We start from the raw sequence: 23,948 nt of genomic DNA on the forward strand, positions 1-23,948 counted from the left end.
AGAAATAGTCTACCGGTTCATACGATTCCCTAAATAAGTAGTTATTCGAAACTGCTTGTCACATTACTCGGTATTTATAATCAGATTACTATGACGCATCAAAACAAACCCCAAGAGTAGAAATCAGGCCAGACAGCAACCAGCGGGTCGATGAAGTTTAATCAATCAATTCCTGTTTAATCAATAACATTACCTCTTATACAACAATCCAATTCTGTTACGCAACATCGTTGCAAATGTATCTGCACTGTAGGCAGGGCAACTGGCTATTAACAATGTCACGTTTTTAATTTATGAAAGCAGTGGAAAAAGGTTAAAGGCTATATTTCTGGATTAACAACATCACGTACTGACATTTGAACTAAGCAAGTTGCTAAAATTAGTGTCAAATTCTAAGTTTGGCTCTTGTGTCTAACATATTAGGCTAAGTTGATTTGTATGTACAATAAAAGTAGGTTGCAAGATGTGGTGAGCAAGTGTGTTTGCGCCCTAAAACTGGGATGTCTCCAATGATGAAAACATGGCGGTAAACCGGATGTGATAAAAGGTGGCACCTAAATCGCTGTTTACAGTACTGACAGGCAAGCGAGTGGGCTTTGTCAATGCATAGTGCATCAGCCAGCTATTTATGCCACAAAAAGCTTTTGGTTGTTCGGTGCATTGGCATTGCCTTCCCGCGCTTAAACGCTTATCAGAGACGTAAAAATAATACTGATATACTGTGTAACGTGCCAATTAGCCCTGAAGCATTTATTTTGGCTCGCTCGTGCACCAGGCAAGAAGGCTGAGCTTTTGCACGTAATGCGTTTGTAGCGCTGTACTGGGCAGGGCGTAAAGTTGCATTTCCCGGATTTCTTCTCATTAATCTGAATGTGGCAGTGTCCAGTGCACGTACAGTGAAAGGAAGTTTGAAAAGGCACTGTATGTAGTTATGTTTTCTAGCTTAGCAAGGCAGGTTATACATGATACTGTAATCTGTAAGGCGTGTCCTTATGCTTCAGGTGGTACAGTAAGATAAGGTTTAATCATTACAACGACTGTATATTATTGTCATCAATAATGTATAGTATGAAACAGCATCAGTGCTGGCAAGCAATTTTACCAAATCGAACTGCATTATGTTGTGATTGTGAGGTGTAGCAGCAGGCTATTGTCTAAAACGCTTCAAGCAGAACCATTCAACCAGTGTTAGTGATATAATTTCGTGCAGTGATGCAACTACTGCCCTGCAACAATTTTTGTATCTTCTCACATTTGCTTTTTGACAAGCGTTTACAGATCAGTGCTGTTTTGCTTAAGTTGGTTTAGCAACGTACAACATTGGGATATGGAAGTAATGGTATGTTAAGACGGTCTTGAAATTCATTATTTACTAAGTTGTTTATGTTGGGTGAAATAGTACAAAACTACGAAATTCTTTTATAACAGAAATAACATATTTCGTTGCATCTGTTACAGTTTCTCCTTTCTTTTGTAACATGCATTTGTTTGCATAACATTTGTTTCCTGCTTGGTTTGCTTGATTTTTTTTTATTAAATGCTCTTTACCCTTATTTATGCCTTTATCTAAAAGCATGCTCGTGTGTATCTCCTTTAACTGCATTCTGCGCTTAACCTGAATGATTTTATTTTTGCTTGGGCGACAGTAAAATTAGATCTTTGATGAATAAAACCTTAAAGGTCGCAAGCATCATGTTTGGCTCTGTAATGCTGGCAGTGGTAGGAGTGGTCATACATCAATGCGTCGGTGGTGCCACATCGCTTCCAGATGGGGGTAAGTTTATTTATAATTTTATTTCTCGTTGAAAACAATTAAGCGTAATTTATGTGAGGTAAGCGTACAAGTTTACAACATGATTTGAAGTATTCGGACTAACTTGTTGCACAATTAAGGTGATTTGTTCACGAGCTTTAAGCTGGCAAGTCATAACGATTTATAATTTTGTGAGCAACTGTGAAATTTGTATCATTTTATCGCTATCCTTACAACTTGTTTGTTTAGAATTCAAGCGACCCGTTGTGTTTGTGCCTGGAGATGCCGGCAGTCTAATGGAAGCACGTAACAACAACCCAGGCGGGTATGGTGGTGGTTCTTGGTTCAGAATTTGGCTGGATATCTTGGTATGTTTATGATAAACCCGAGTCCATATAGGTTTTCACGGGCAAACTTACCTATACAAGGAGGTGTTGTGTTGTTGACACTAATCCAGGTGGATAAAAAATACGTATGTATAAGCGTTATAACCAAAATTCTCTTAACTAATGTCAACCTTGGGCTTTGTGCTAGTGCAAGATGAAATAAAAATATATTGATCGCTAATTACGAAAAGAATATTTGGGTGTGTGGCTATGTAAAAACTGGACCAGAAAAAATAAGTCATTTTTGCAGCTTTTGCTACCACACAATATTCATAACTACGTCGAAAACATTCTTATGACCTTTGACCCCGCTACCAACACGAGCAGTAACGTACCTGGAGTTCAAACACGCGTTCCACACTTTGGAACCACTCTTTCTATGGAATACATTGATCCAAGTTGGACTGCATATTTCCTTGGGAATTCTGGCGCATATGGAAAAGCCTTGGCAGATCGTGAGTATCATATTAAAGTCAAAACTATGTTTAAATACTTTTCACAGTATCCCAGTGATCCAATTTTTACCATCTTCTTAAAATAATACGTGCATTTGTTGCATATATTTTTTACGTTTTGTCATCACTAGTTAACGGATTTTTGAAATCCGTTTTTCAAGTTGGCAAATTAGTATCATAAAAAAACATATAACAGGAAGCGTTTATTAATACCATCTAGATTCTAGAGTATTGCTATTTTTCGTAGTTGATGTGCTGTCCCAATCAAATGTTGCTCTGTTGTTGGAAAAGATTTTTTTTATAAGGAAATGAAATAATTCTTATCTGTACATATGCTGTACATATAAAGTTTCAATTCAATACTGCAGAGTGCCAAATGCCTCCGATAGGATCTGAGTATTTTTTTTTCAATGGAGTAATTTATATCTTTTCATATTTTTCTGAATTTTTTTATTGTTTTGTTTTAGGTCTTATAAAACGTGGATATAAGAGAGACATCTCCGTTCGAGGAGCACCTTATGATTTTAGGCTTGCCATGTCCTCAAATTCTGAATATTTTACAAGGTCATCACTTTCCCTTGGTTGAAACCAAAAAACTTCTTGACAGGAAACACACAACATTTATTTTGCAGATTACGAAATCTGGTTGAGGAAACATACAGCACGAATGGAAACAAAAAAGTTGCTATTATATCCCATAGCCTTGGTGGTCTCTATGCCACGTGGTTCCTCAACCACCAATCACAAGCCTGGAAGGTACATTTGCCTTTACTGTATTAGAAGTTTTAACCACCATTGCCCTATTTAGAGGCCCTCCTTTAGATCTTTAGTCGTTCTGAGCAATTCAATTCTAATTACTCTTATAAAAGTGCTCAAAAGTTGGTGAACATTTAACGCAATTATGTTGCATTTAGTTTTACTTGGCTAAAAAAAAACTATCTCAACAATATTGTTTTACGTGATCAGGACCAATTCGTCGACACATACATTTCCATTGCCACCCCGTGGGCTGGAAGTAGTGACGTGCTACTTGCTCTTATATCCGGTTACAATTTTGGTATTTCCTTCGTGAAGCCTTTGACCGCCCGAAGACAGCAACGATGCTTCGAAACAAGTAAGTTTAAACTGTATTATTGTGTTTTCGCAACTCGCAAACGAAACGCTGGACAAGAAAGAGAAGGGCTATTCCTGAAGCCTCACCCACCTTCCTGTGTACATTTTTCAAAATTGAAGTTGAATGTCGAACGTAAAATGCTCTCTGGACTTTGTCACACCACGTCAGCTACGCAATATTAAATTTAGCAAATGATATATTAGCGTTAGGTTGCTAAACGAGCCTACACGATCAATATCTTGTTACCAGCTGCGTTACTCAGACCCGATAGGTTGAAACAGTGTGCAGCGTCTGCAGCTTGATTAACTAAAGTTCTGTCAATACCATTCATTTAGTGTGACGTTTCATTTAAAGCATATAGACTTGCTGTTAAGTTTGCTATGTGTAAGTGGGGGACCACCGTCCTGTAGGGAGGGTCCGATCATATAACACTTGTCCTTTTTCCTTATAGTTAACGTTACACTATCATTTTCGTTGCCGTGTTTTCAGTAAAGCCCACATTTTAGAAACCGCCTTGTTTCTTGCAAATTATACATTCCAATCCGCCGACAGATTTTCTGCTTCTTCCTCGTGCCAATTTTCCACCACCTGATAACGTTATTCTATCAACGGATGAGCGCGGTTACAACTGCACGGACGAAGACATGAGAGCAGTGTTAACACGTGCTGGTGTTCCCAATGGCGCTGAGTTGTTCCAGTACGTACGTGATGCCAATAAAGTCCCTGGGGGCCCGAACGGTCTACCACCACATCCAGGGGTCGATACTTTTTGTGTTTACGGCATTGGGGTTCAGACAGAAGATATTCTTAAGTACGAAGGTAGAAATTTTCCTGATCAGCAGCCTCAATTTATCAACAACGATGGAGATGGCACAGTAGCACACCGAAGCTTATCAGCATGCAAGTTGTGGAATCTTGCACCAGGTGGTTGCATAGTTGAGTTGCCTGGTGTTAGCCACACAGAGGCACTGAAAGGCAAAACTGGAATTGACGAGATTATGAACATTTTGTTTCGATAATTTATTGAAGTTTGGTCGACTTCGTGCAGGTTACAGTATCGTTATTGTGTTTTCAATTACGCACATATCGTACATTTCAATATAACTGTTTATAATTCATTTTTTTGCGTTATGGCAAAAATGATTAAGAAGTGTTTTTTGGTATGTGTTCGGTCACAATGTTTAATGTCACAATGTCATGTAATCAGTAGGGCACAAAACATCATTATAAAAATACGAGGGGGATAGTCGAACTTGGTGATTGACTTTAGCGGGAAACCACAGCAAAAAGGTTAAGAGCCACTGCTATATAACATTAACCTGCAACAATCAGACGGTACAACTGGGTGTTGACAAAATGATCTATTTCAATTTGTCTCAAGCAGCGAAAATTAATTTCTTTTGATTTGTTAAACTACATCAGTGAGGTAAATGTTGGAGCTATGGTGTAAAAAAATCACCATCTATAAATAGCAAATTCAACAAACTGAACAAATTTCATTCAACTGAAATATTATTTAAAATTGACCAATTTCGTGGGGTAAGTTGGGTAAATGTTGGGACTATAAAGTTGAACACAACAATCGGCACCTATAAATGGCATATTCTACAAGCTATCTAAATATTTAGCCAATTCTGACACTGCTTGGAAACTCACCCATTTTAAAGGACCAGCGGGGAAAATACTAGAGTTATCAAGACTAACGGAGCAGAATGTACGTCTACAACTCTACATAACTATATCTACCACCTTTCATTAAAATCGATTGAACATTTTATGGCAAAACGAGCCAGACAAACTTTGGAAAAAAAAAGCATAACAAATCGAATAAAATTAAAACGTGTATCCTCCAGGAAAGGGATTCATAATAAGATTAATATAACCTTTAAGGCAACCTGCCCAAAAACGCAACACGAAATCTGTAATGTCAACAGAGAAAACAGGCTAATTGGGCCTAGTAAGCATAGATGTCGTTTCACCAACGCAGACAGGGAAAAAATATCAACACACGTACTACTCTCCGAAAGCAATTGGTCACGCGCGTGCAGCTAGTTCAAAAATCAAAATTTAGCTTTTGCAAGGATAGCTGGTGTATTGTGCTGATGTAGGCTACTGGACCAAACCGTGTTTTTCGTTTTTCCTCATTGTTGGTGAGTGGGACTGTGTCTCGTTTAAGTTAGTTGAATAAAAGCATGTTTGTAGAATGTAACATAATGTAGGCCTACCAAGTTTTTTTTGTGATCATAACTCAGTAAGCAGCTACAGTTCGTCTGTTAAGTAACACATGGCTAAAGTTAATTTCGAGGTATGCTTTTGGTGTTATTATTGGACCAGAGATAAAATGTGTGCAATTTTGCTGATCAAAACTGTACGTTGTTGCAAAGAAGACAGTAGCTGGGTATTGCATAACAATTGTCAAGGCGGAACAAGTTGTCTGTGCTGACATTAGTGCAGTGACGCACGAATAAGGCATGCAAAAAAGGGCGAAAAGGAGGTTACGTTGCAACTGTATTTTATGGTTAGGGTGGGTTAAACTAGGAATGCACAACCTGTAGCCATATGTGTCAGACTTCTGTACGCCTATTGTGTGCAAAAAATGCGAAAAAACAGGTTACACCAACGTCACAATATACATGACGTCATAAACAAGGGTGGTGGCCATGCTGGCCGTTCAGCTCGATGTATCGAGTTAGGAATTAATCTAGGTTTTTTAAGCGTCATCCTATTCTACATATAAATAATATAAACCAATTTCTTTGCGTACTTAATTTTAAAACAAAAACAAGCAGGTAATTGGCGGCCGTCGGTAACATAGGGTTCTGCGGTGTGGCCATCGCGGGAAAAAGTTTGTGCACCCCTGAGTTAAACAAAACAAACACGGGAAAAATTTCACTTTATCACTGTCGTCGTTTCGGATTTTTATGTTAAATGTTTTAACATCGGCCGGATAAATTATTTAGGGGCTAATATTATAATTCTGCAATAGGTAAACGTTCTCCTCTACGACGGCCGTGATATGTATTGTCTCAAAATTACAAACTGTGTGTAAGATATTATAAAATTACGAGTCACCTGCTGAAACTCAGTACAAGAGATGGAGACAACAGTCGCTTATAATAACTGTTTATTCTGTATAGTATATATATTTCACCTAAGTATAGTTATCATCGGAATCTAAAAAAAAAGAAACAGCGCTAAAGAATCATACACAACTTAAACTGTTAAGCACTAACAAGAGTAGTAAAATCCTGCTGACAGAAGTTTGAATTGAACCTTCTGTTTACGCAGTCAAAACACTCAGAAAATACGTCGTTTGTTTCAAATTTGTTTGTTTCTTTTTGTTAGATGATAAATGTTTGGCTTTGACTGAAAGTGAAGCTAACCAAAAGGATGCATGTTGCGTGGGATCTCAACAAACCTGCTATTCTGCGAGTAGCCTAATCTCTATGTCTTTATTTTCTTCTGAGACTTTAGGTTGCTTATGCGACTTAAAAAAAACACTTTAATTATGTATCAAATTGTTGCAAGCATTATATTTGGCTCTTCATTGCTGTTAGTGCTAGGAGTTGACATTCATCAACGCGTGCTTAAAGCAACTGCGGTTCCAAAAGGGGGTGAGTTTACGTGTTTTGCAATGTTTTGACAAGTTACAATACTTGCCACAGAAAATGACCAAAATATTAACACAGGCAGCGCTGTTATTTTAAAATCTAGGGGCGAAGAGTTGGGCTTGGTTAAAGTAGATTTTTGGTCAAACACTACTGTAGATTACAAACGTATAAAACAGTGCTAAACGCGGAAATGATTCTTGATTCCCAAAGGTTTGTTGCGCTAATTGTGAACTCGTGATATTTCTTTTTTTGTTAAGAGTTCAAGCGACCCATTGTGTTTGTGCCTGGAGATGCTGGAAGTCTAATGGAAGCACGTAATAATAATCCGGGCGGGTATGGTGGCGGTTCTTGGTTCAGAATATGGATGAATTTCTTTGTAAGTATGTAAAAATTACATATCTGTGTAAAAAAATCTTCAAATTTACATCTTAAAGTATTCGAATGCGTTGTTAGCCGCACTGACTTACAGCAAATTCCTGAAAGTGCGAAAATTTTGTTTTTGGAATAACATTTAGATACTTGCACAAATAGGATTGATAAGGATTTTGCAGCAAACTTGCCTTCAACGATTTATTTTTAACTGTTTGGATCGATATTATAATCGCAAAGCAATAAAAGTCACGTTTTGGTATGACAAGCAAAAACATTGAAACAAAATAAAATCGCGGTCTATTTTCGTTTGCAGCTTTTACTTCCCCACACTATCCGCTACTACGACGAAAATATTATCATGACCTTTGATCCCGCGACCAACACGAGCAGTAACGCACCTGGAGTTGAAATCCGTCTTCCAAACTTTGGAACCACTCTTGCTATGGAATACATTGATCCAAGCTGGACTGCATATTTTCTAGGAAATTCTGGCGCGTATGGAAAAGCCTTGGCTGATCGTGAGTTTTTTCAAGTTTGCGCTGACTAAGATAAAACTTTGATTGATGTCATATCTGGTTAAGGTTTTACTTCTAAAACATCAATTATCTTTTTGTGTTTAGTCCCCAACCATAGTTGCAAAAAAATCCCCTAACATTTTAAAGGCAAAAGTTAATTGATTTTAAAAGCCACAGTAGGCATTTCACATTTCAGCAGCTATATCATTTCCGTTAATTTTAATTTTCTCGGCTAACATTGGAGGAAAAGACAACCATCAGGTAAAAAAAGGTATATTGATGGTCAAGCAGTATTTTCAACTGATAAAAAACAATCTTTTCTCCGTATTGTGATATTTGTTTTTCTTGGAAAAGAAGCGATTTTAGTTGGGCTTCGCGCACTTTTAGCTGAAGCATATAGTTACTTTTGGTTTAAAATGTCAGTAGATCAGTTGGGCTCAACCGTGTTGGCACAAAAAGTTTATTTATATTTTATTTATTTATATTTAAGATTTTTCGTAAATCTTGAAATTTCTGAACTTTTGTTTAGGTCTTCTAAAATATGGATATATAAGAGATATCTCTGTTCGAGGAGCGCCTTATGATTTCAGACTTGCAATGTCTTCAAATTCCAAGTATTTCTCAAAGTAAATACATTTTTGTCTTCAACTTTCTTTAGTAGTTTTACATGTTATCGCAAAAAACACATTAATTTGCAGGTTACAAGATCTGGTAGAGGAAACATACAGCACGAATAGAAACAAAAAAGTCGCTATTATATCCCATAGCCTTGGTGGTCTCTATGCCACGTGGTTTCTTAACCACCAATCACACGCCTGGAAGGTAGAATTGCCGTTGCTCTATAACAGGGGTGGGCGACCTTTGTTACTTTGGGGCCAAAAACAATTGCCGAAATTAGATCGCGGGACGCACCTGTGTATAAATCAAGGTGATTTTTCTTTGTTGCTTACCAAATATGCTCAACTACAAGTTACATTCGCAATTGATTCTAGCCACATATTGCAAGGTCGCAGAAAACAAAGCATCGGACGCATTAATCTGCTCAAAAATATATAATATTTGGACTTGTTTGCCAGGACATTTGAAATCCAAGGGTCTTTGCGGGCCACACAACCTTAAATCAAGCGCCGCATGCGGCCCGCGGGCCGCAGGTTGCCCACCCCTGCTCTATAACTACCTGACTTTATAGCACCGTTTTTCTGCCCCAGGGTCTTACCTTAAAGTACAAGGTCTTTATAATGTTATAGTTGCCGTTTTTGTTTACTAACTAAAATAAAATGATCGAAAATCCGTTTTGCCGTTTTATTTGTCATAGATTTTAACTTGACTTTTTAGGACCAGTACGTTGACACATTCATCTCTATTTCAACTCCATGGGCTGGAAGCAGCGAAGCGCTACTTGCTCTTATGTCTGGTTTCAGTTTTGGCATTCATTGCCGTGACCCTTTGACTGCCCGAAAACAGCAACGGACTTTGGAAACAAGTACGTTTCATGTGTAGCATCGCGTTTTCGTAACTCCCACCCCAAAAACGAACTGCATGACTCCACCTAATGTTTTGTAAAAAATAATTACCTCAACTAACAGATTTTCTGCTTCTTCCTCGTGCCAATTTCCCACCACCTGATAACGTTATTCTTTCAACGGATGAGCGCAGTTACAATTGCACGGACGAAGACATAAGAGCAGTGTTAACACGTGCTGGTGTTCCCAATGGCGCTGAGTTGTTCCAGTACGTACGTGATGCCAATAAAGTCCCTGGGGGGCCAAACGGTCTACCACCACATCCAGGGGTCGATACTTTTTGTGTTTACGGCATTGGAGTTCAGACCGAAGACATTCTTAAGTACGAAGGTAGAAATTTTCCTGATCAGCAGCCTCAATTCATCAATGCTGAAGGAGATGGCACAGTAGCTCACCGAAGCTTATCAGCTTGCAAGTTGTGGAATCTTGCACCAGGTGGTGGCGTAGTTGAGCTGCCTGGTGTTAGCCACACAGAGGCACTGAAGGGCAGAGCTGGAATCGACGAGATTATGAAAATTCTGTTTCGATGATTATGGGTATTGTTTGAGTGTTCACCACCGCTTGAAGTTGTACAACGAAAAAAAATCGTGTTTACGCATATTTCGTACTTCACAATGCAAACGTGTACAACTCAGTTTTCGATGTAAACTTATATATAGCCAATGTTTATTTAGTTTGGGGTCAACAAACTTGTCAGTGCAGTGTACCAATGCACAAATTTGTTTCTTATGCGCATTCCAACGTTTTTATGTGTCTACCTGTTATTTGAACCAAGTTTTAGACATTTGTTACAAGAAAAAGGTCCAGTGTTGCATAGACAAACTAGAATTTCATTTCCACTTTAATAGTTTAAGTTAAGGAATGGCATTTCGAATTTGTTAAATGTTGACGATCTATCATTTAGTTATTTTTGCAGCGACCCAGGTCGTAAATAATAGTTACCTTTACAGTAAGACGCACAAGCTTTCCACCAAATGAAATTAGGTTAACTTTTCCGTTTATTGCTTGTTTTTGTAAAAACACTAACCGCAAATAAATTTCAAACAAAACCTTTGGACATAAAAATAAAGAAAACGAACAGTGAAGCAGAATCCAACTATAGTTACATCTTTAAAAACATCTTTAAAACCGTAGCTGTATAACTAACAGACAGGCAAAGCATCGCGTTTTTGTTTAGAGTTTACGAAATACCAGCAATCTTCCAGTTAATTGCTCGGTTTTTTCATTTTCACAAATCCACGAATACTGGGTGAAGGGTTTAGCTTCTAATTGCTCAATTTTCTGCGCTGCAATCAACCGATTTATTTCACTGTCCATCTTATCAAGAAAGGGTCGATTTTTGACACTTAGTCGTTGAGTAAGGACCACGTGGCCGCCGCCTCTGGTAATTCGGAATGTTTCCTGATGACAAAAACAGTTCTATAGGCATTGGTTTAAGTGATGCTGGACATGTTTATAAAAGACAACAATTTTTCCAGTCTCAAATATTTTCCAATGTAATAAGCAAAAACAGAATTCGGCAAAGTCAATATATTGGCAACTATATCACAGGGGTGGGCAACCTGTGGCCCGCGGGCCACATGCGGCCTATTGATTAAGGTTGTGCGGCCCGCGGAGACACTTGAATTTCAAATGTACTTGTAAACGAGTCCAATTATTATATTTTTTTGAGATTAGTGCGCCCGGTGCTATTTTTTTGCAGCTTGACAATATGCAGCTAGAATCAAATGCGAATTTAACTTGTAGTAAGGCATTTTTGATATGCGACGAAGTAAAATCACCTTGTGTTATATAACGGTGCGGCCCGCCCTCTAATCATCGCAATTGTATTTGGCCCCACAGTGACAAACGTTGCCCACCCCTGCTATATCATCTTAATTAAGACATCTAAGATAACGTCTATGCAACATTTATTTGCGGGAAGCTTTGTATCATCTTAATTTTTGCCTATATTTCAAACAAAAAAACAACAACCAATAAATCGCTTACCAAAAGTTCTATATTTCCTTTTTTGTTTTAGACTAATACAAAATCAAGGCAATAATAAAACATAACATTTACAAACGTACTGGTAGACAATTTGCTCGGATCGTATTCGGGCCGAAAACCCCCCCACCTACAACAAGATCAAACTTTTCATCTTCAATTGGCAGAGGATTGTCTGCTGTCAAACAGTGGTTAATTGCGACACTGTAAAAAAGTAATGCAATGTTTTGTGGTCTAGATAGTTTGTAGCAACTAAATTTGCCTGCTTGCAGTATTGCATTTATGTCTTACTTGTAGATTTGTCCATCTTTCATTGCACAATCCAGCATGTTTTGAGAATAATCAACCGCTGTCATTTCACCGTTGTAGCCAATATCACGAAGTGCCTTTCCGACTAGACCTGTCCCTAAATGCAATCACGAAAAAAGCTTACTTAAAGTCATCTTATAACAGTAACCAGTTTAACGTTTTGCTATTTAAAACACAGACAAAATATCCTAAAATATCAAAACACTTTTACTACTTTAAGAACTGTTATGTGCTTTGTAATTACCAGCTCCCAGGTCAAGTATTCGGCATTCATTCTTATCAGTAGCGGCAACCAAGCGACCCACTGCGTCACAGATGACTTCAGGGCTGTTGTAGTGCAATCTTTCACAGTCTTTGTCATAGGTCTTTGCCCAACTTTCGTAGTGATCCTGCATAACTAAAAAAACATGTTCCGCAATTACTATCCTAAATCCACTTTAAAAAAGTCATTAAGTCCCATTTAACACTACACAAGTTCAGCACACTACTAAGGGTACCACGCCACGTAATTTACAACGTGCAAATAAAAGCATCTGCACCCAGACTGACGTACCTTTTGTATCTCCTTCTGGATATTTAACTTGTAGGTTGTAAAAGGCTTCTTTAGCAATTTCGTCGGTAGGTTGCTTCCATTCTACCATTTCTGTTTTAGCCTTTAGCAGAGCAAATGCAGATATACTGAACAAAATTAGTCAAGGAGCTATAGATTGTAGTGGTTGACATGCGAAAGCATTAGATTTAACATTATGAACTTATAAAATTGCCAAAAGCCATAAGTTTATGTCATTTAAACGCATAGCATATGTTTGTGTGTCCTAAATTTCGTGTTTGTGCGTTGGTGATTAGAAATTTCCTTTGTTACGGAGTCAGGAAGCTTTTGTTTCCAGCCGTGCGCCTGCATAAGTGATTTAGTGTTCCCTGCTGAATTTTGTACCACGTGTTTTGCGCTATATGAGGTTTTGCGTTTCGTTTAATAAAATACTCTGCACACTCTACACTCCGCTCTCTACACGCTGGAGTAAACTCTACTCTGCACTCCGGAGTGGGCTCTACACACTAGACTGGGAACACACTGGCCTTCAGTCTACAGTCGCAACGGGCCATGATGATGTGCACAAACTAACGGCCGTCGCCCCCACAAGATAAATATTGCTTGTAACTTATCGAAGTGGTAGTTTACTTAAAAGAAAATAGAACTTTGATCCACTGCATTTGACTTTGTTACAAGCATAACGATTTGAAAAATGCCTGACAACAACATCATATTTGTAACAATCAGTTGTACATTTACAGCAACATCAAACAATAAGCTGGTAAGTTTCTGACTGATATTGTCTATATATGGCCAGGCAAAACACACGCATACAAAACAGTTTAACTAAATGCTATAAGTCATACAGCAGCCATTCAGCACGGTCAATACCGGTAAAGTTGACTTTGCTCTTTGTTACGCTAGCTCAATTTGAGTTCATGGCAAAAACTACTGATGCACCGAACCCGACTAAAAAGGTTTGGGCCGAAACCGAATATTCGGCCACGAGGCCGAATAATTTCGGCCGAATCAGGCCGAACCTAAAATCCTGTGCTTATGGATGTTTTCAACTGAACCTTGTGTCGTTGATGCGAGTGAAGTGAATTATGACAAATCAAAATCACTTACACCATCTGGAAGCTTTACTAAACTTGCAATATTTTGCAGACAAAGTGGCTCGTATTTTATAGATACAACAATTAGTTAATTTATGACGTTTTGTATCGGTAAAAATGCTAGTTTGGGCATTAATTCCATGCAATCAAAAAGTTCAGTTTCGGCCGAATTTTCAAAAAAGTTCGGCCCGAAACCGAAACATCGAAAAACAGCGTATTCGGCCGAAATGTTTCGGCCAACCGAAACTTCGGTGCATCACTAGCAAAAACACTTCAGGCGAATACGAGAAAGAAGATTTGCTGAGTTTATCGCTTCAATATTTCTAACTGAAACCTTAGACCAGCACATGGTATGGGGTTAGCTAGGAAATAGGAAATGTAATAAGACACACCCTTTGTAAAGAGGAAACTGGAGTATCGTGTTATGTTCCATTCACTGAAACATGCAAGTTTCTGACAAGCATTATTTACAGCAACAAACCATGTCTGTTTACAATTACATCCATAGCAAACTGCCAATTCACTTGTCTCAATCGAAAATACACGTAATATAAAAATATGTAACCTCTCATTTTGTATATCTTTTTGTTTTGACAAAACTATTATCATCTTTCAATCAAATTAATAAAGTCAAAATGGACAACAATGTTGCGTTTTTGTCCTCGTCGTGTTAGTATGTGGTTAAGAATTCAATGGCGTTAGTCAACACTGTTTGGACTAATTCAAACACAATGTGTGCTGTGTGTGTATTGTCAGGCCCCTGAACACAGAGTATTTCAAACATTTACGACACTGCTCGTATCACAAGGCCATATGCAGCACGTATTACTCAGTCTGGTAGGTTTTTTGGTGTTTTTACAATGTAATAGTTATAACTGTATGTCAAGCAGCAGACAGGAAGCCTTTGGAAGCCAAAACCGTGTGTTTTGTACCTACAACGGTCAGTAAAAGGTATGAGTTTGTTGTATGTTGCCCATAACAAAACACAGAATACTGTATACGATTTTAAGCAATGAATTTTGCATTAAATGTTGTAAGCCAAAACCACACCACGCTACTATAAATAGTGTTTTTTTAAATTATGTATGTTTCTGTGAACCAAACATGACAGGAAACTTGTTTCCTCTTCTGTATATGTTATATCATATTACTTACTTTAAACTTGATTTCATTGCGTGTGCTGGGTAAGGGTTAGCCTACACAGTGATAAACTTTGCAAATGTTGTAACTTGCTGTATGTCTTGTTTGACTGTTTTACTACGAACTCAAACAGATATGTTATAGCCACGGGCAAAGTCAATACAAAGAACAAATTAGTCAAAAGTTTTTTCTTGTCCTGAATCTACTAGTATTTAACTTCGTGAACTGCTGCTATAGGCATTGGTTGCAATTGATTTTACTGGCTTTGCGTGTGCGAACACACAAAATTAACGGGATGTAGTTGCTGAAAGCAGCCGCTTCCCGTCATATAAACTAACTTTTCTGTCGCACTGTATTTATCAACAGCTGGGTAACTATTTTGTACTTGTACATTTGATCTGCTGGTAGCTAGAGAATAAAATAACGATGGTGGAATGGAACCAGCCGATTGACGAGATTACTAAAGAAGCTTTTCACAACTTACAAATTAAATATCCAGATGGCGACACAAATGGTATACTTGTCTGCCACAACACAGGAATTCAACCTTTTGTGAACTAAAAAGAAGCTTTAAATACGTTGGGCCCAGAGTTGGAAGTCGGGCCGCGTTCGGGCTTAGGTTTCTTCGAAAAAAAAAAACAGGCCTGATTCGGGCCCCACTTTACACTCTGTGTCAGTATTTTTTAAAATAAATTTATCTAGCTAAGTAGCCAGTTGCTGGACCTGGCCTAATATCAAAAGCCCTAAAACGCGATTGTCCAGTGTGCTTGTTGGTTTGGTCTTTCCCGAGGCTTTAATATATAGGCCTGTCAACCAAACTTTCGGGCCTAAACGGGCTTCTTAAAAACGATTCGGGTTTGGACCGGGTTTCGGGCTTGTACTTCTGGGTTTGGACCGGGTTCGGGCTCCTATTGCAGGCCCGTTTACAACTCGGGCCTGTTGTACATGTTACCTTTGGGGAAAAAGGTCCGCAGGTTTACAGAAAAGCACAAAATTTATTGTGAACTGCTTAACACGATGGTGCCTTTTTAGTCATGCAAGCTCACTACGAAAGTTGGGCAAACACTTACGACAAAGATTGCGAAGGACTGCGTTACAACGGCCCTGACGTCATCTGTGACGCAGTTGATCGCTGGATTTCAGCTAGTGACAAAAACGAATGCAACATACTTGACTTGGGAGCTAGTAAGTTTGAAACACATGTATGTAGTTGCTAAAGTAGTCAAAATTTGTTTATATTTTGAGATTTGTAAAAACTTTGTAAACTCTCCTTCTCATTCGACGTTTCGACGTCTCATTCGGGGCTTCTTTATCAAGGTAATGTCATCTACACAACACAATCGTTTTTTTACCGTCTTTTACTTATCTTGGGTAGAGCCAATAACAAGAAAAAGTCGTCGTATATTAGAAGAGTTTGCTAAATACCGATAAATGACGTAAAAAAGAGCGCAGTTATTTAGATTAGCAATGATACTGGGATGGGGTTAGGGGCCAAATTTAACATAAAGAACAAGATTTTTTTGGGTTGATATTATTGTTATTATTATAATGAGACCTTAGCCTAACCCTAATAACCTTAACGGTCCGTATTTTTTACACAAATTGCATTTTAAATGTTTCTGAATGCTCTTTGCGGCACCTGTTCGCAATTAGCAAAGCTGTCTACTGTAAGGTCCTGTGTTGGTAGCTCTACCCACTTTTACACCTAGTTTTTACTGTTGTGTGCCAGTTTCTCCTGTTTTACCCTGCGTAGTGTTATAAGAACCGTGTGACGAAGGCGCCCCGCCCCCCAAATGAGAGGTAGAAATATCGGATGAGTTGTTCATAATTGCCGGTTGAGCTAGATGGAAAGTTAAAAAAAGTCTGCCAACAACACTAAATTCCCAACATTTTTTAAATTTTTGTTATGCATAAAGAAGCAGCATATGTCACTGTCAAATGTCTTACATTATAGGAACGGGTCTAGTGGGAAAAGCACTTCGAGACAGAGGCTACAGAGGTGAAATGACTGCGGTAGATTTCTCTCAAAACATGCTTGACCAAGCACTAAAAGGCCGACAAATTTACAAGTAAGTAAAAATTACAATACTCCAAGCTGGTTAATTTAGTTTGTTCATTGTTATACAAAGCAAGACACTGATCACAAACATCAAAAAATTGTTTTACAGTGTCGCAATTAACCACTGTTTGACAGCGGATAACCCTCTGCCAATTGAAGATGAAAAGTTTGATCTTGTTGTAGCAGGGGGTGCTTTCGGTCCGAATACGATCCGAGCCAACTGTCTACCTGTATGTCTATATAAACTGTTGTTGAGTAATTGATCGATTTGACAGCAGTTGTTTAAATATTATTTAAAATCGCGTATTTTTTTCTTTTACATTTTATGTAATATTAAGATAATCATAACATTAGTACGCGTTTACGATACACATTTAAAACATCTCCCACAACAACAAATTTTCTCCCAAAATGTTTGAAATAGTTACCACAATGGAAAGGTTTCCAAGGCCGCCATATCCCATTCCACTAACAGAGTTACGTTTTAAGTAACGTAAACTGTCCGAAAAAATAATTGTGCCACTGCGGATGACATTGCCTGATTAGCAGCTGCTGTCAAACCAGACGGATATTTCATCTTGAAATATTTAATCAGCGACAAAATGAATAACGATGTAATTTATTCCCATTGCTTGTAATAAACAAATGGGTACTAGGATTATGTGAAGTCCTGCCGTGCGAATACCCTGAAAACCTTTTGCACGAATGCTATCTTATAGGCTACTAACTTATTTTTTGGACCGCTATACACTATTTGTAGTTATTGGAAGTAAGCGGTTAATAAAAATATTCATCCGATACTAGCTACTTTTAAGTATGCTTAACCAATACACGAAACATAATTTCATTTTTATCAACAGGAAGCATTTCGAATAACCAGGCGAAGAGGTTACGTCGCCATTACCCAACGTTTAAGCGAAAAAAATCGACCGTTTCTCGATATGATGGACAGTGAAATAAATCGGATGATTGCAGCACAAGAGATCGAGCAATTAGAAACTAAACCCTTCACCCAGTATTCATGGATTTGTGAAGAAAATGAAACAGAGCAGCTAAAGGGCAGATTGCTGGTATTTCGCAAACTCTAAACACGTTACAACAAACTGTTGCTTCTTTTTATTTTGTTGTTGAAGTGTCTATGTTTATGTTCACTGTTTTTCATTTCTATTCACACCACCCAATAAACGGAAAAGTTAAAATGTCGTGAAATAATCATCAATTTTGAAGGTTCAATAAAGCTGTTGGCGAAGTACACTTACATGATAAAAAAGTTTACTTATTTGACTTAGTTAATTAAACTAGAGTGCAAAGGAATTTCTAGCGTATTTCGACCAAAGATATCAAGGTTTTGGAAACCTGCCAATCAAATACCTGGAAAGCTGCGTAGGGGATTAGGCTACTGTTAAACATTTATAAGTTAGTCTTCATTGTGCAAAGTTTCAAATCGGGCTAAAACTTGTTTAACTGTGAGTTCCCGGTTCGAAAGGCGAGGTTATAATAGCCCAGTCCTGCCGGTCCGCTGCCCGGTACCGGTCCGCGAGAAGTTCGTTACCGGGCCGTATACGTTTTCAGGCCAAATGTTTCAAAACGTTTTGCCTGTGCCTTCCGGGGATTATAAACTAATTTATGCGTTTTGATTCTAAAAAAGTTTGTAGTTTTTTGAAGACCGATCCGAAATAAAATTTCAGTTTTAAAAACGGTCCGCAGTACAAAAAAGGTTGCCGACCCCTGCTGTAGGTAACCAGTGGTCAAACATTTTTTTGCAGGGCCTTCGAAAAAGTTGGATGGACTCTCTACGTCAGGACTACTCAAATGGCGGACCGCGGTCCACATCCAGACCTTCGAGGCGTTTGATGTGGACCTCGACGGTCTTTTTGATTACGGCTACATTTTTTGGGTGACTACGACAGCTAAGGAAGTCTTTTCAAAATGTGAAGTGCGGTCAGATTGTGCTACTATGACGAAAAAATGTTCCATTATTTCACTACAAAAACACAAAACTGACATACATTTGGCTTGAACAAATGTGTTCATGTAGAAACGCATTTAGTTATAACCAAACTTGTCTAGGACATGTTGCATTTGCATCACTGACAGAAGTGTCCGGATTTGATAATTTTTACCTTTTCAACCTGGACCTTTGACAAAACTGTTTGAGTAGCCCTGCTCTACATCAGTGCTTGTCAACCTTTTTTGAAGCGGTACACCCTTTTAACGTTCACTCAAAATTTGTACACCCCAGTGAAAAATTTATTCAACCCTGTAACACACTGATTCTGTGGTCCTAACAGAAATAATGATGAGCAAAATACCAACAAGCCATAATCCACTTTCTACTTCAAAAAGAACTACCATTAACAACGATTATGAAGTGAAATATTAAACTATGACGTCACAAAAAGAGTTTTGCAGCTTAAAATCTACGTACACTTGAGATGCATGTTGTGCCATATATTGTACACTCCAGTCAGTCTGTTCTAAAACTGAAACCTGCCTATTGTGATACCTAGTCATAGGTATATTATATTTTGTGTCTGGTACACCCCAGTACACCCCATCAAAGTGGTACACCCTTTAAAAATTATGGTACACCCTGGGGTGTACAATACACCCGGTTGAAAAGCACTGCTCTACATAGTGGCGAGAAACACAAAACCGAGTTTAACATTTTGAATGTTGAAGCAATAGCCTAAACCTCACTGCTACAATTTCTTTCGCCGGGCGAAATAAATTTAACTTAACAAACGTTATGATTCCCAGAAGGAATCAACAAACTCTTTCGTCTGTGCCAGTGGTTCTTAACCGGTGGGAAATTTCCCATTAGTGGGAAATTTTATGTTTTTAGAGGGAAATTATGTGAGTCAGAAGTCATCAAACTCGGGCCCGTGGTTTGAAATTAACCGTTGAAAGTTAATTTAATACAATATTTTCCGCAATAACATGTAAGTAGGATTAATTTCACCTAGTTTTACAAGGCGCATAAAATTCCAAAAATCGTTTGTTACGTCACAGACATTACTAAAAGTATGACTTTGTTATTGTTCGCGAATAAATGCATTTGATCTGTTGATTGTGATGCAATAAATGACTAATGCAAGCACATGAGATTTTTCAAAATTCCACACAAATTTACTTTCTCACGAAACCACTATTCAAACTAAATAAGATTGCAGTATACCTATAAGGTCCCGACCAAATCGCTTCACAAAAAAACGATTAAAGAATAATTTTTGTGGTTAATGTTGGGCACAAAACATCATTATAAAAATAATAGAGGGGGAAATTCGAACTTGGTGATTTACTTTAGTGGGAAACCACACCAAAAAGGTTAAGAACCACTGGTCTGTGCGAATAAAGTGAAAACCAGAAAAAAACAGCCCCGCCCCGGAAAACACCCCCCTTATGTACAGTCATGCGTGTCCAAAATGTGCTGCTGAACAAACTGCTGACTGCTGAGTGTCGTAGTAAAGTTGTAACATTTCCGTCAATTTTGTTTGTACACGTTCAGTTACTGGGTCAAACGGTAGTTATGTGCGAAAAATTTGCATTTAAGTTTAACTTTTAAAAATTTTGATTGTGTTTTCTAAACGAATTGTTCCAGAAAGTTCTAAAGAAATCTTAAACACGTGACTGACTGCACAATATGCAATAAAGAAAGAAGCTAGGTAATAGAACACGTTTCATTCCAAACTGGGTGCGTCGTTTTGTTGTTGCAGCAAAACTATGTCGTTTTATCACAAGGGTTTGTCTAATTAGTAACAGTAACACCATAAGCAATACACTTTGTTGTTTGTACCCACTGTAGCTAAAATTGTAACTTAAAATTGTGGGTATGTTTTATAGTAGTCCAAAAGGAGTATGGGAGAGAATACACCTGCTTATAGTAGTTGCTAATAGTTGTTTTAGTACATTATCCATGACTTTTGTAAAACCGTTTTATTATTGTGGCCGGGTATAGAAATTTATACCCTTTGAATTTGGTTACAGCTATACCCACTTAATGTAATTGAATGTGTTTTTTGTATGATTCATATCATATATATTGATCATACAGTTTAAAACTCTGTTTCAAAGTGATTCCCTTGGACAAGGTTTTGCCATTTTTTATGTAGGTGATTGTGTTGTCTTGTTTTCTCAATGACTGTAATATTTATTATGGGTCCCCTTCCCTGAAGGGGACACATCTTGATTTCACTATGTTTTTTTTTTTCTTTTTTTTTTTTTCTCCGGTGAAGTTTGTCCATGCACTTTTGGCATGAAATCTTTGATGGATTTGGATGAAACTTTTACAGGTGGTAGATATGGTCAAGTAGATGTGCCATCTGCTTCGTTTGACTCGTTAGCCCCAGTATTTACCCCGCTAGACCCCAAAGTATAAAACGTTTTTGTATGTTGATGCGCACCACAAATGAAAGATTTCTGTGGTGTAACAGTATAATAAAGGCAACAGAACACATTGTACTTGTGCTTGTGCATTGCTTGGTGGACGTGTTTGCACATGCCAGTTGTAGCGGTGTTAACAGCCGTGTGACGTCAGAACCCTTAACGAATGTTGCTAATAACACCTCTAGTGGTCAGAATTTTAAACATTGGTCGATTTGGGTAAAATTTTACATTAATGTTGATTGGGTCATTGTGGTTTCATATTTTATACTTTTGGGTGTTGAACCCCATCAGTTACCCCACTAACCCCATAAAATGGGTGAATTTTTTAAACAGTGTCGGAATTAAATAAAATTTGGACAGCTTGTAGAATTTGCTATTTATAGGTGTCGATTGTTGTGTCTTACTATATTTTGCCACTATTTACCCCTTCTTTCCTATAAATAGAACACTAAATAGGACAATGTGTGAATTGAATTAGATTTGCATAGTTTACATGGTTAATATCATAATTATTTAAGCCAAGAACTGACCACAGTGTTTTTTAAAACACCAAACTGACTGATGCTTATCTCTTGAAATGCATTGTTTTTAACTTTGCGTGTGTGGGGGACCCATGAGTTTCTGCTTGCAGAAACAACCAAGGTTATAAAAGAGTAGTTGACATGGGATCCATCATAAAATAAATGTAGGCAATATATTAATGTTTCAAAATAGGTTATAGTGTATGTGCAATGGCAATATGTGCTGAGCCACCCTTCTAGTTGTATATACATTTTCCATTTTATGGCACTCCTTCCATATTGTGGACAGCTTTCTAAGTCTAAACCATTTTAATTTACATGGTTTATAACTATGCTTACACTTCATGTAAATTTTTTGTCTGATTCAGATAATATTGAACATAAAATTCAAAACTCTGCGTAAAAATTCCTGTGATAAAGGTTCAGATCAGGAGTCTCAAACTACTTTGGGCTCATTCAATCTTACTGTAAAAATGTTACATATACCACCAATAGAATATGATTGTATCATGTAAATTCACTGGTCTGATAGGGTATTCCGCCTAAGTAAAACACATAACTTCTAAAAGTTACTTCGCGGGCCGCACAAAAACCTCATTTAGTTGTTTCCATAATTATGTTAGTTTGTTGCACATGTTGTGGTTTTGGACAAGGAAAATTTTTCTCAATGAAGTTTTTGTAATGTCCAGGGTTAAAACTCATTTTCAGTCACTTCGTTTTTTGTTGAGATGTTGTGTATTTCAGAGGTAAATTATAGTTTGTATGATAGTAATTATGGGTCCCCTTCCCTGAAGGGGACACATATTGATTTTACTCGAATTGTTTTGTTGTTTTTTCTTGTTTTTTTCTTCCTTTTTTTTTCTTCCCAAAGTTTGTCCGACTCGTTTTTCCATCAAATGTTTGATGGATTTGGCTGAAATTTACACAGATGGTAGATATAGTTATGTAGATGTGCATCCCACTTTGTTTTTGTTGATAACCCCAGTATTTACCCCGCTAGCCCCCTAAAATGGGTATTTTCCCCAGGAAGTTTGTCCGACTCGTTTTTCCATCAAATGTTTGGTGGATTTGGCTGAAATTTACACAGATGGTAGATATATTCATGTAGATGTGCATCCCACTTTGTTTTTGTTGATAACCCCAGTATTTACCCTGCTAGCCCCCTAAAATGGGTGAGTTTTTAAACAATGTCAGAATTGGCTGAAATTTGGATTTCTTGCATGGTATGCCATTTATAGGTGTCGATTGTTGTGTTCAACCCTGTAGTCCTAACATTTACCCAACAAGCCCCTAAAGGGTAAAACGTATTTGTATGTTACTGGGCACCACAAACGAAAGATTTCTTTGGAGCAATAGTGTTACAAGGGCAACCAGTTGTATGTTGCTCGTTGGTGGGTTGCTTGGTGGTCGTTTTTGCGCCATGGCAGTTAGGGGCTTGTTAACAGCCCTATGACGTCAGAAACAGTAACAGTTGTTGCTCAAAACACCTCTAGTGGTTAAAATTTTAAACATTGGCGGATTGGGCTGAAATTTTGCAGTACTATTGATTGAGTCATTGTGGTTTTTATATATTTTTTAGTTTGTGTGTCGAACCCAATTAGTTGCTGTACTAGCCCCCTAAAATGGGTCAGTTTTTTAAAACGTTAAATAGGACATACTTCAAACAATATCTGGGGTGAATCTAATTTTATAGTTTGTATTCTACATAGTATTATTGTTAAAGCCCAGTGCCGATCACTGTGTTTTACCTTACAACACCCGACTTTCTCATGGTTATCTCTTGAACTGCATTATTTTCAACTTTGCATGTGTGGGGACCCATGAGTTTTTGCCTGCAGAAACGACTTAAAGTTATGAAAGACGATGGCTAATGTGGGACCCAATACAAAATAAGCATAGGAAATATATTTATGTTTTAAAATAGGTTATAGTGTATATGCAAGGGCAATATGTGCTAAGCCACCCTTCTAGTTGTATAAGTAAACAATCCATTTGAAAAAAAGTCAAAGAAATCCATTTTTTAACCTTATATACAACAAATCAAACCCTTAGAGTTGAAAGAAATTGTAATGCTACTCACCCATTTAAAAAAGAAAATTGTGATACAATTGCTGCACTTAATTTTTTTTGAAAAACTATTTTGTCTTAACCTACGCGATCCTGGCAACCAG

At 37.8% G+C, this 23,948-nt stretch overlaps 4 protein-coding genes across 7 annotated transcripts; 3 read left to right on the top strand and 1 right to left on the bottom strand.

Moving 5' to 3' along the window:
* Positions 1-237: 237 nt before the first annotated feature.
* On the top strand, positions 238-4,826 carry LOC145228949 (lysosomal phospholipase A and acyltransferase-like). Of its 2 annotated transcripts, none has more exons than XM_080094173.1 (8): positions 238-1,339; positions 1,681-1,774; positions 2,003-2,121; positions 2,390-2,594; positions 3,062-3,158; positions 3,227-3,350; positions 3,561-3,708; positions 4,261-4,826. In XM_080094173.1, the coding sequence occupies exons 1-8, from the start codon at positions 1,328-1,330 to the stop codon at positions 4,725-4,727; spliced, it is 1,266 nt and encodes a 421-aa protein (XP_079950299.1). In that variant the 5' UTR covers positions 238-1,327; the 3' UTR covers positions 4,728-4,826. The 2 variants fall into 2 exon arrangements, with proteins under 2 accessions (XP_079950299.1, XP_079950298.1); XM_080094172.1 differs by having other exon boundaries at positions 239-1,339; positions 1,647-1,774.
* Positions 4,827-7,085: 2,259 nt separating this feature from the next.
* Positions 7,086-10,329, top strand: LOC145228948 (lysosomal phospholipase A and acyltransferase-like). The gene is made up of 7 exons (XM_080094170.1): positions 7,086-7,322; positions 7,577-7,695; positions 8,005-8,209; positions 8,736-8,832; positions 8,905-9,028; positions 9,542-9,689; positions 9,793-10,329. Exons 1-7 carry the CDS (start codon positions 7,190-7,192, stop codon positions 10,257-10,259), a joined length of 1,293 nt encoding a protein of 430 aa, XP_079950296.1. The 5' UTR covers positions 7,086-7,189; the 3' UTR covers positions 10,260-10,329.
* A 380-nt stretch (positions 10,330-10,709) lies between these two features.
* On the bottom strand, positions 10,710-12,915 carry LOC145228953 (methyltransferase-like protein 27). Of its 2 annotated transcripts, XM_080094178.1 has the most exons (5): positions 12,578-12,911; positions 12,269-12,421; positions 12,007-12,121; positions 11,799-11,919; positions 10,710-11,130 (listed from the first exon to the last, which is right to left on the bottom strand). In XM_080094178.1, the coding sequence occupies exons 1-5, from the start codon at positions 12,663-12,665 to the stop codon at positions 10,903-10,905; spliced, it is 705 nt and encodes a 234-aa protein (XP_079950304.1). In that variant the 5' UTR covers positions 12,666-12,911; the 3' UTR covers positions 10,710-10,902. The 2 variants fall into 2 exon arrangements, with proteins under 2 accessions (XP_079950304.1, XP_079950305.1); XM_080094179.1 differs by lacking the exon at positions 11,799-11,919 and having other exon boundaries at positions 11,010-11,130; positions 12,578-12,915.
* A 1,538-nt stretch (positions 12,916-14,453) lies between these two features.
* Positions 14,454-18,088, top strand: LOC145230624 (methyltransferase-like protein 27). Of its 2 annotated transcripts, none has more exons than XM_080096093.1 (5): positions 14,454-14,622; positions 15,844-15,996; positions 16,766-16,880; positions 16,980-17,100; positions 17,731-18,088. In XM_080096093.1, exons 2-5 carry the CDS (start codon positions 15,846-15,848, stop codon positions 17,956-17,958), a joined length of 615 nt encoding a protein of 204 aa, XP_079952219.1. In that variant the 5' UTR covers positions 14,454-14,622; positions 15,844-15,845; the 3' UTR covers positions 17,959-18,088. The 2 variants fall into 2 exon arrangements, with proteins under 2 accessions (XP_079952219.1, XP_079952218.1); XM_080096092.1 differs by lacking the exon at positions 14,454-14,622 and adding an exon at positions 14,855-15,325.
* The last annotated feature ends 5,860 nt before the right edge of the window (positions 18,089-23,948 follow it).

The sequence above is a fragment of the Phallusia mammillata genome, chromosome 5 (genome assembly GCF_965637545.1).
Source record: "Phallusia mammillata chromosome 5, kaPhaMamm4.hap1.1, whole genome shotgun sequence".
NCBI lineage: Eukaryota > Metazoa > Chordata > Ascidiacea > Phlebobranchia > Ascidiidae > Phallusia > Phallusia mammillata.

Excerpts from the sequence above, each read along its gene's own strand:
- LOC145228949 (XM_080094172.1), top strand. The coding sequence starts at position 1,663 with ATGAATAAAACCTTAAAGGTCGCAAGCATCATGTTTGGCTCTGTAATG. Across the intron at positions 3,159-3,226 it reads AATTCTGAATATTTTACAAG|ATTACGAAATCTGGTTGAGG; the intron begins GTCATCACTTTC and ends TTTATTTTGCAG. Across the intron at positions 3,351-3,560 it reads ACCAATCACAAGCCTGGAAG|GACCAATTCGTCGACACATA; the intron begins GTACATTTGCCT and ends TTACGTGATCAG.
- LOC145228948 (XM_080094170.1), top strand. The coding sequence starts at position 7,190 with ATGCGACTTAAAAAAAACACTTTAATTATGTATCAAATTGTTGCAAGC. Across the intron at positions 8,210-8,735 it reads TGGAAAAGCCTTGGCTGATC|GTCTTCTAAAATATGGATAT; the intron begins GTGAGTTTTTTC and ends ACTTTTGTTTAG. Across the intron at positions 9,029-9,541 it reads ACCAATCACACGCCTGGAAG|GACCAGTACGTTGACACATT; the intron begins GTAGAATTGCCG and ends TTGACTTTTTAG.
- LOC145228953 (XM_080094178.1), bottom strand. The coding sequence starts at position 12,665 with ATGGTAGAATGGAAGCAACCTACCGACGAAATTGCTAAAGAAGCCTTT. Across the intron at positions 12,422-12,577 it reads TCCAGAAGGAGATACAAAAG|TTATGCAGGATCACTACGAA; the intron begins GTACGTCAGTCT and ends ATGTTTTTTTAG. Across the intron at positions 12,122-12,268 it reads AATACTTGACCTGGGAGCTG|GGACAGGTCTAGTCGGAAAG; the intron begins GTAATTACAAAG and ends GATTGCATTTAG.
- LOC145230624 (XM_080096092.1), top strand. The coding sequence starts at position 15,238 with ATGGTGGAATGGAACCAGCCGATTGACGAGATTACTAAAGAAGCTTTT. Across the intron at positions 15,326-15,843 it reads TCCAGATGGCGACACAAATG|TCATGCAAGCTCACTACGAA; the intron begins GTATACTTGTCT and ends GTGCCTTTTTAG. Across the intron at positions 15,997-16,765 it reads CATACTTGACTTGGGAGCTA|GAACGGGTCTAGTGGGAAAA; the intron begins GTAAGTTTGAAA and ends CTTACATTATAG.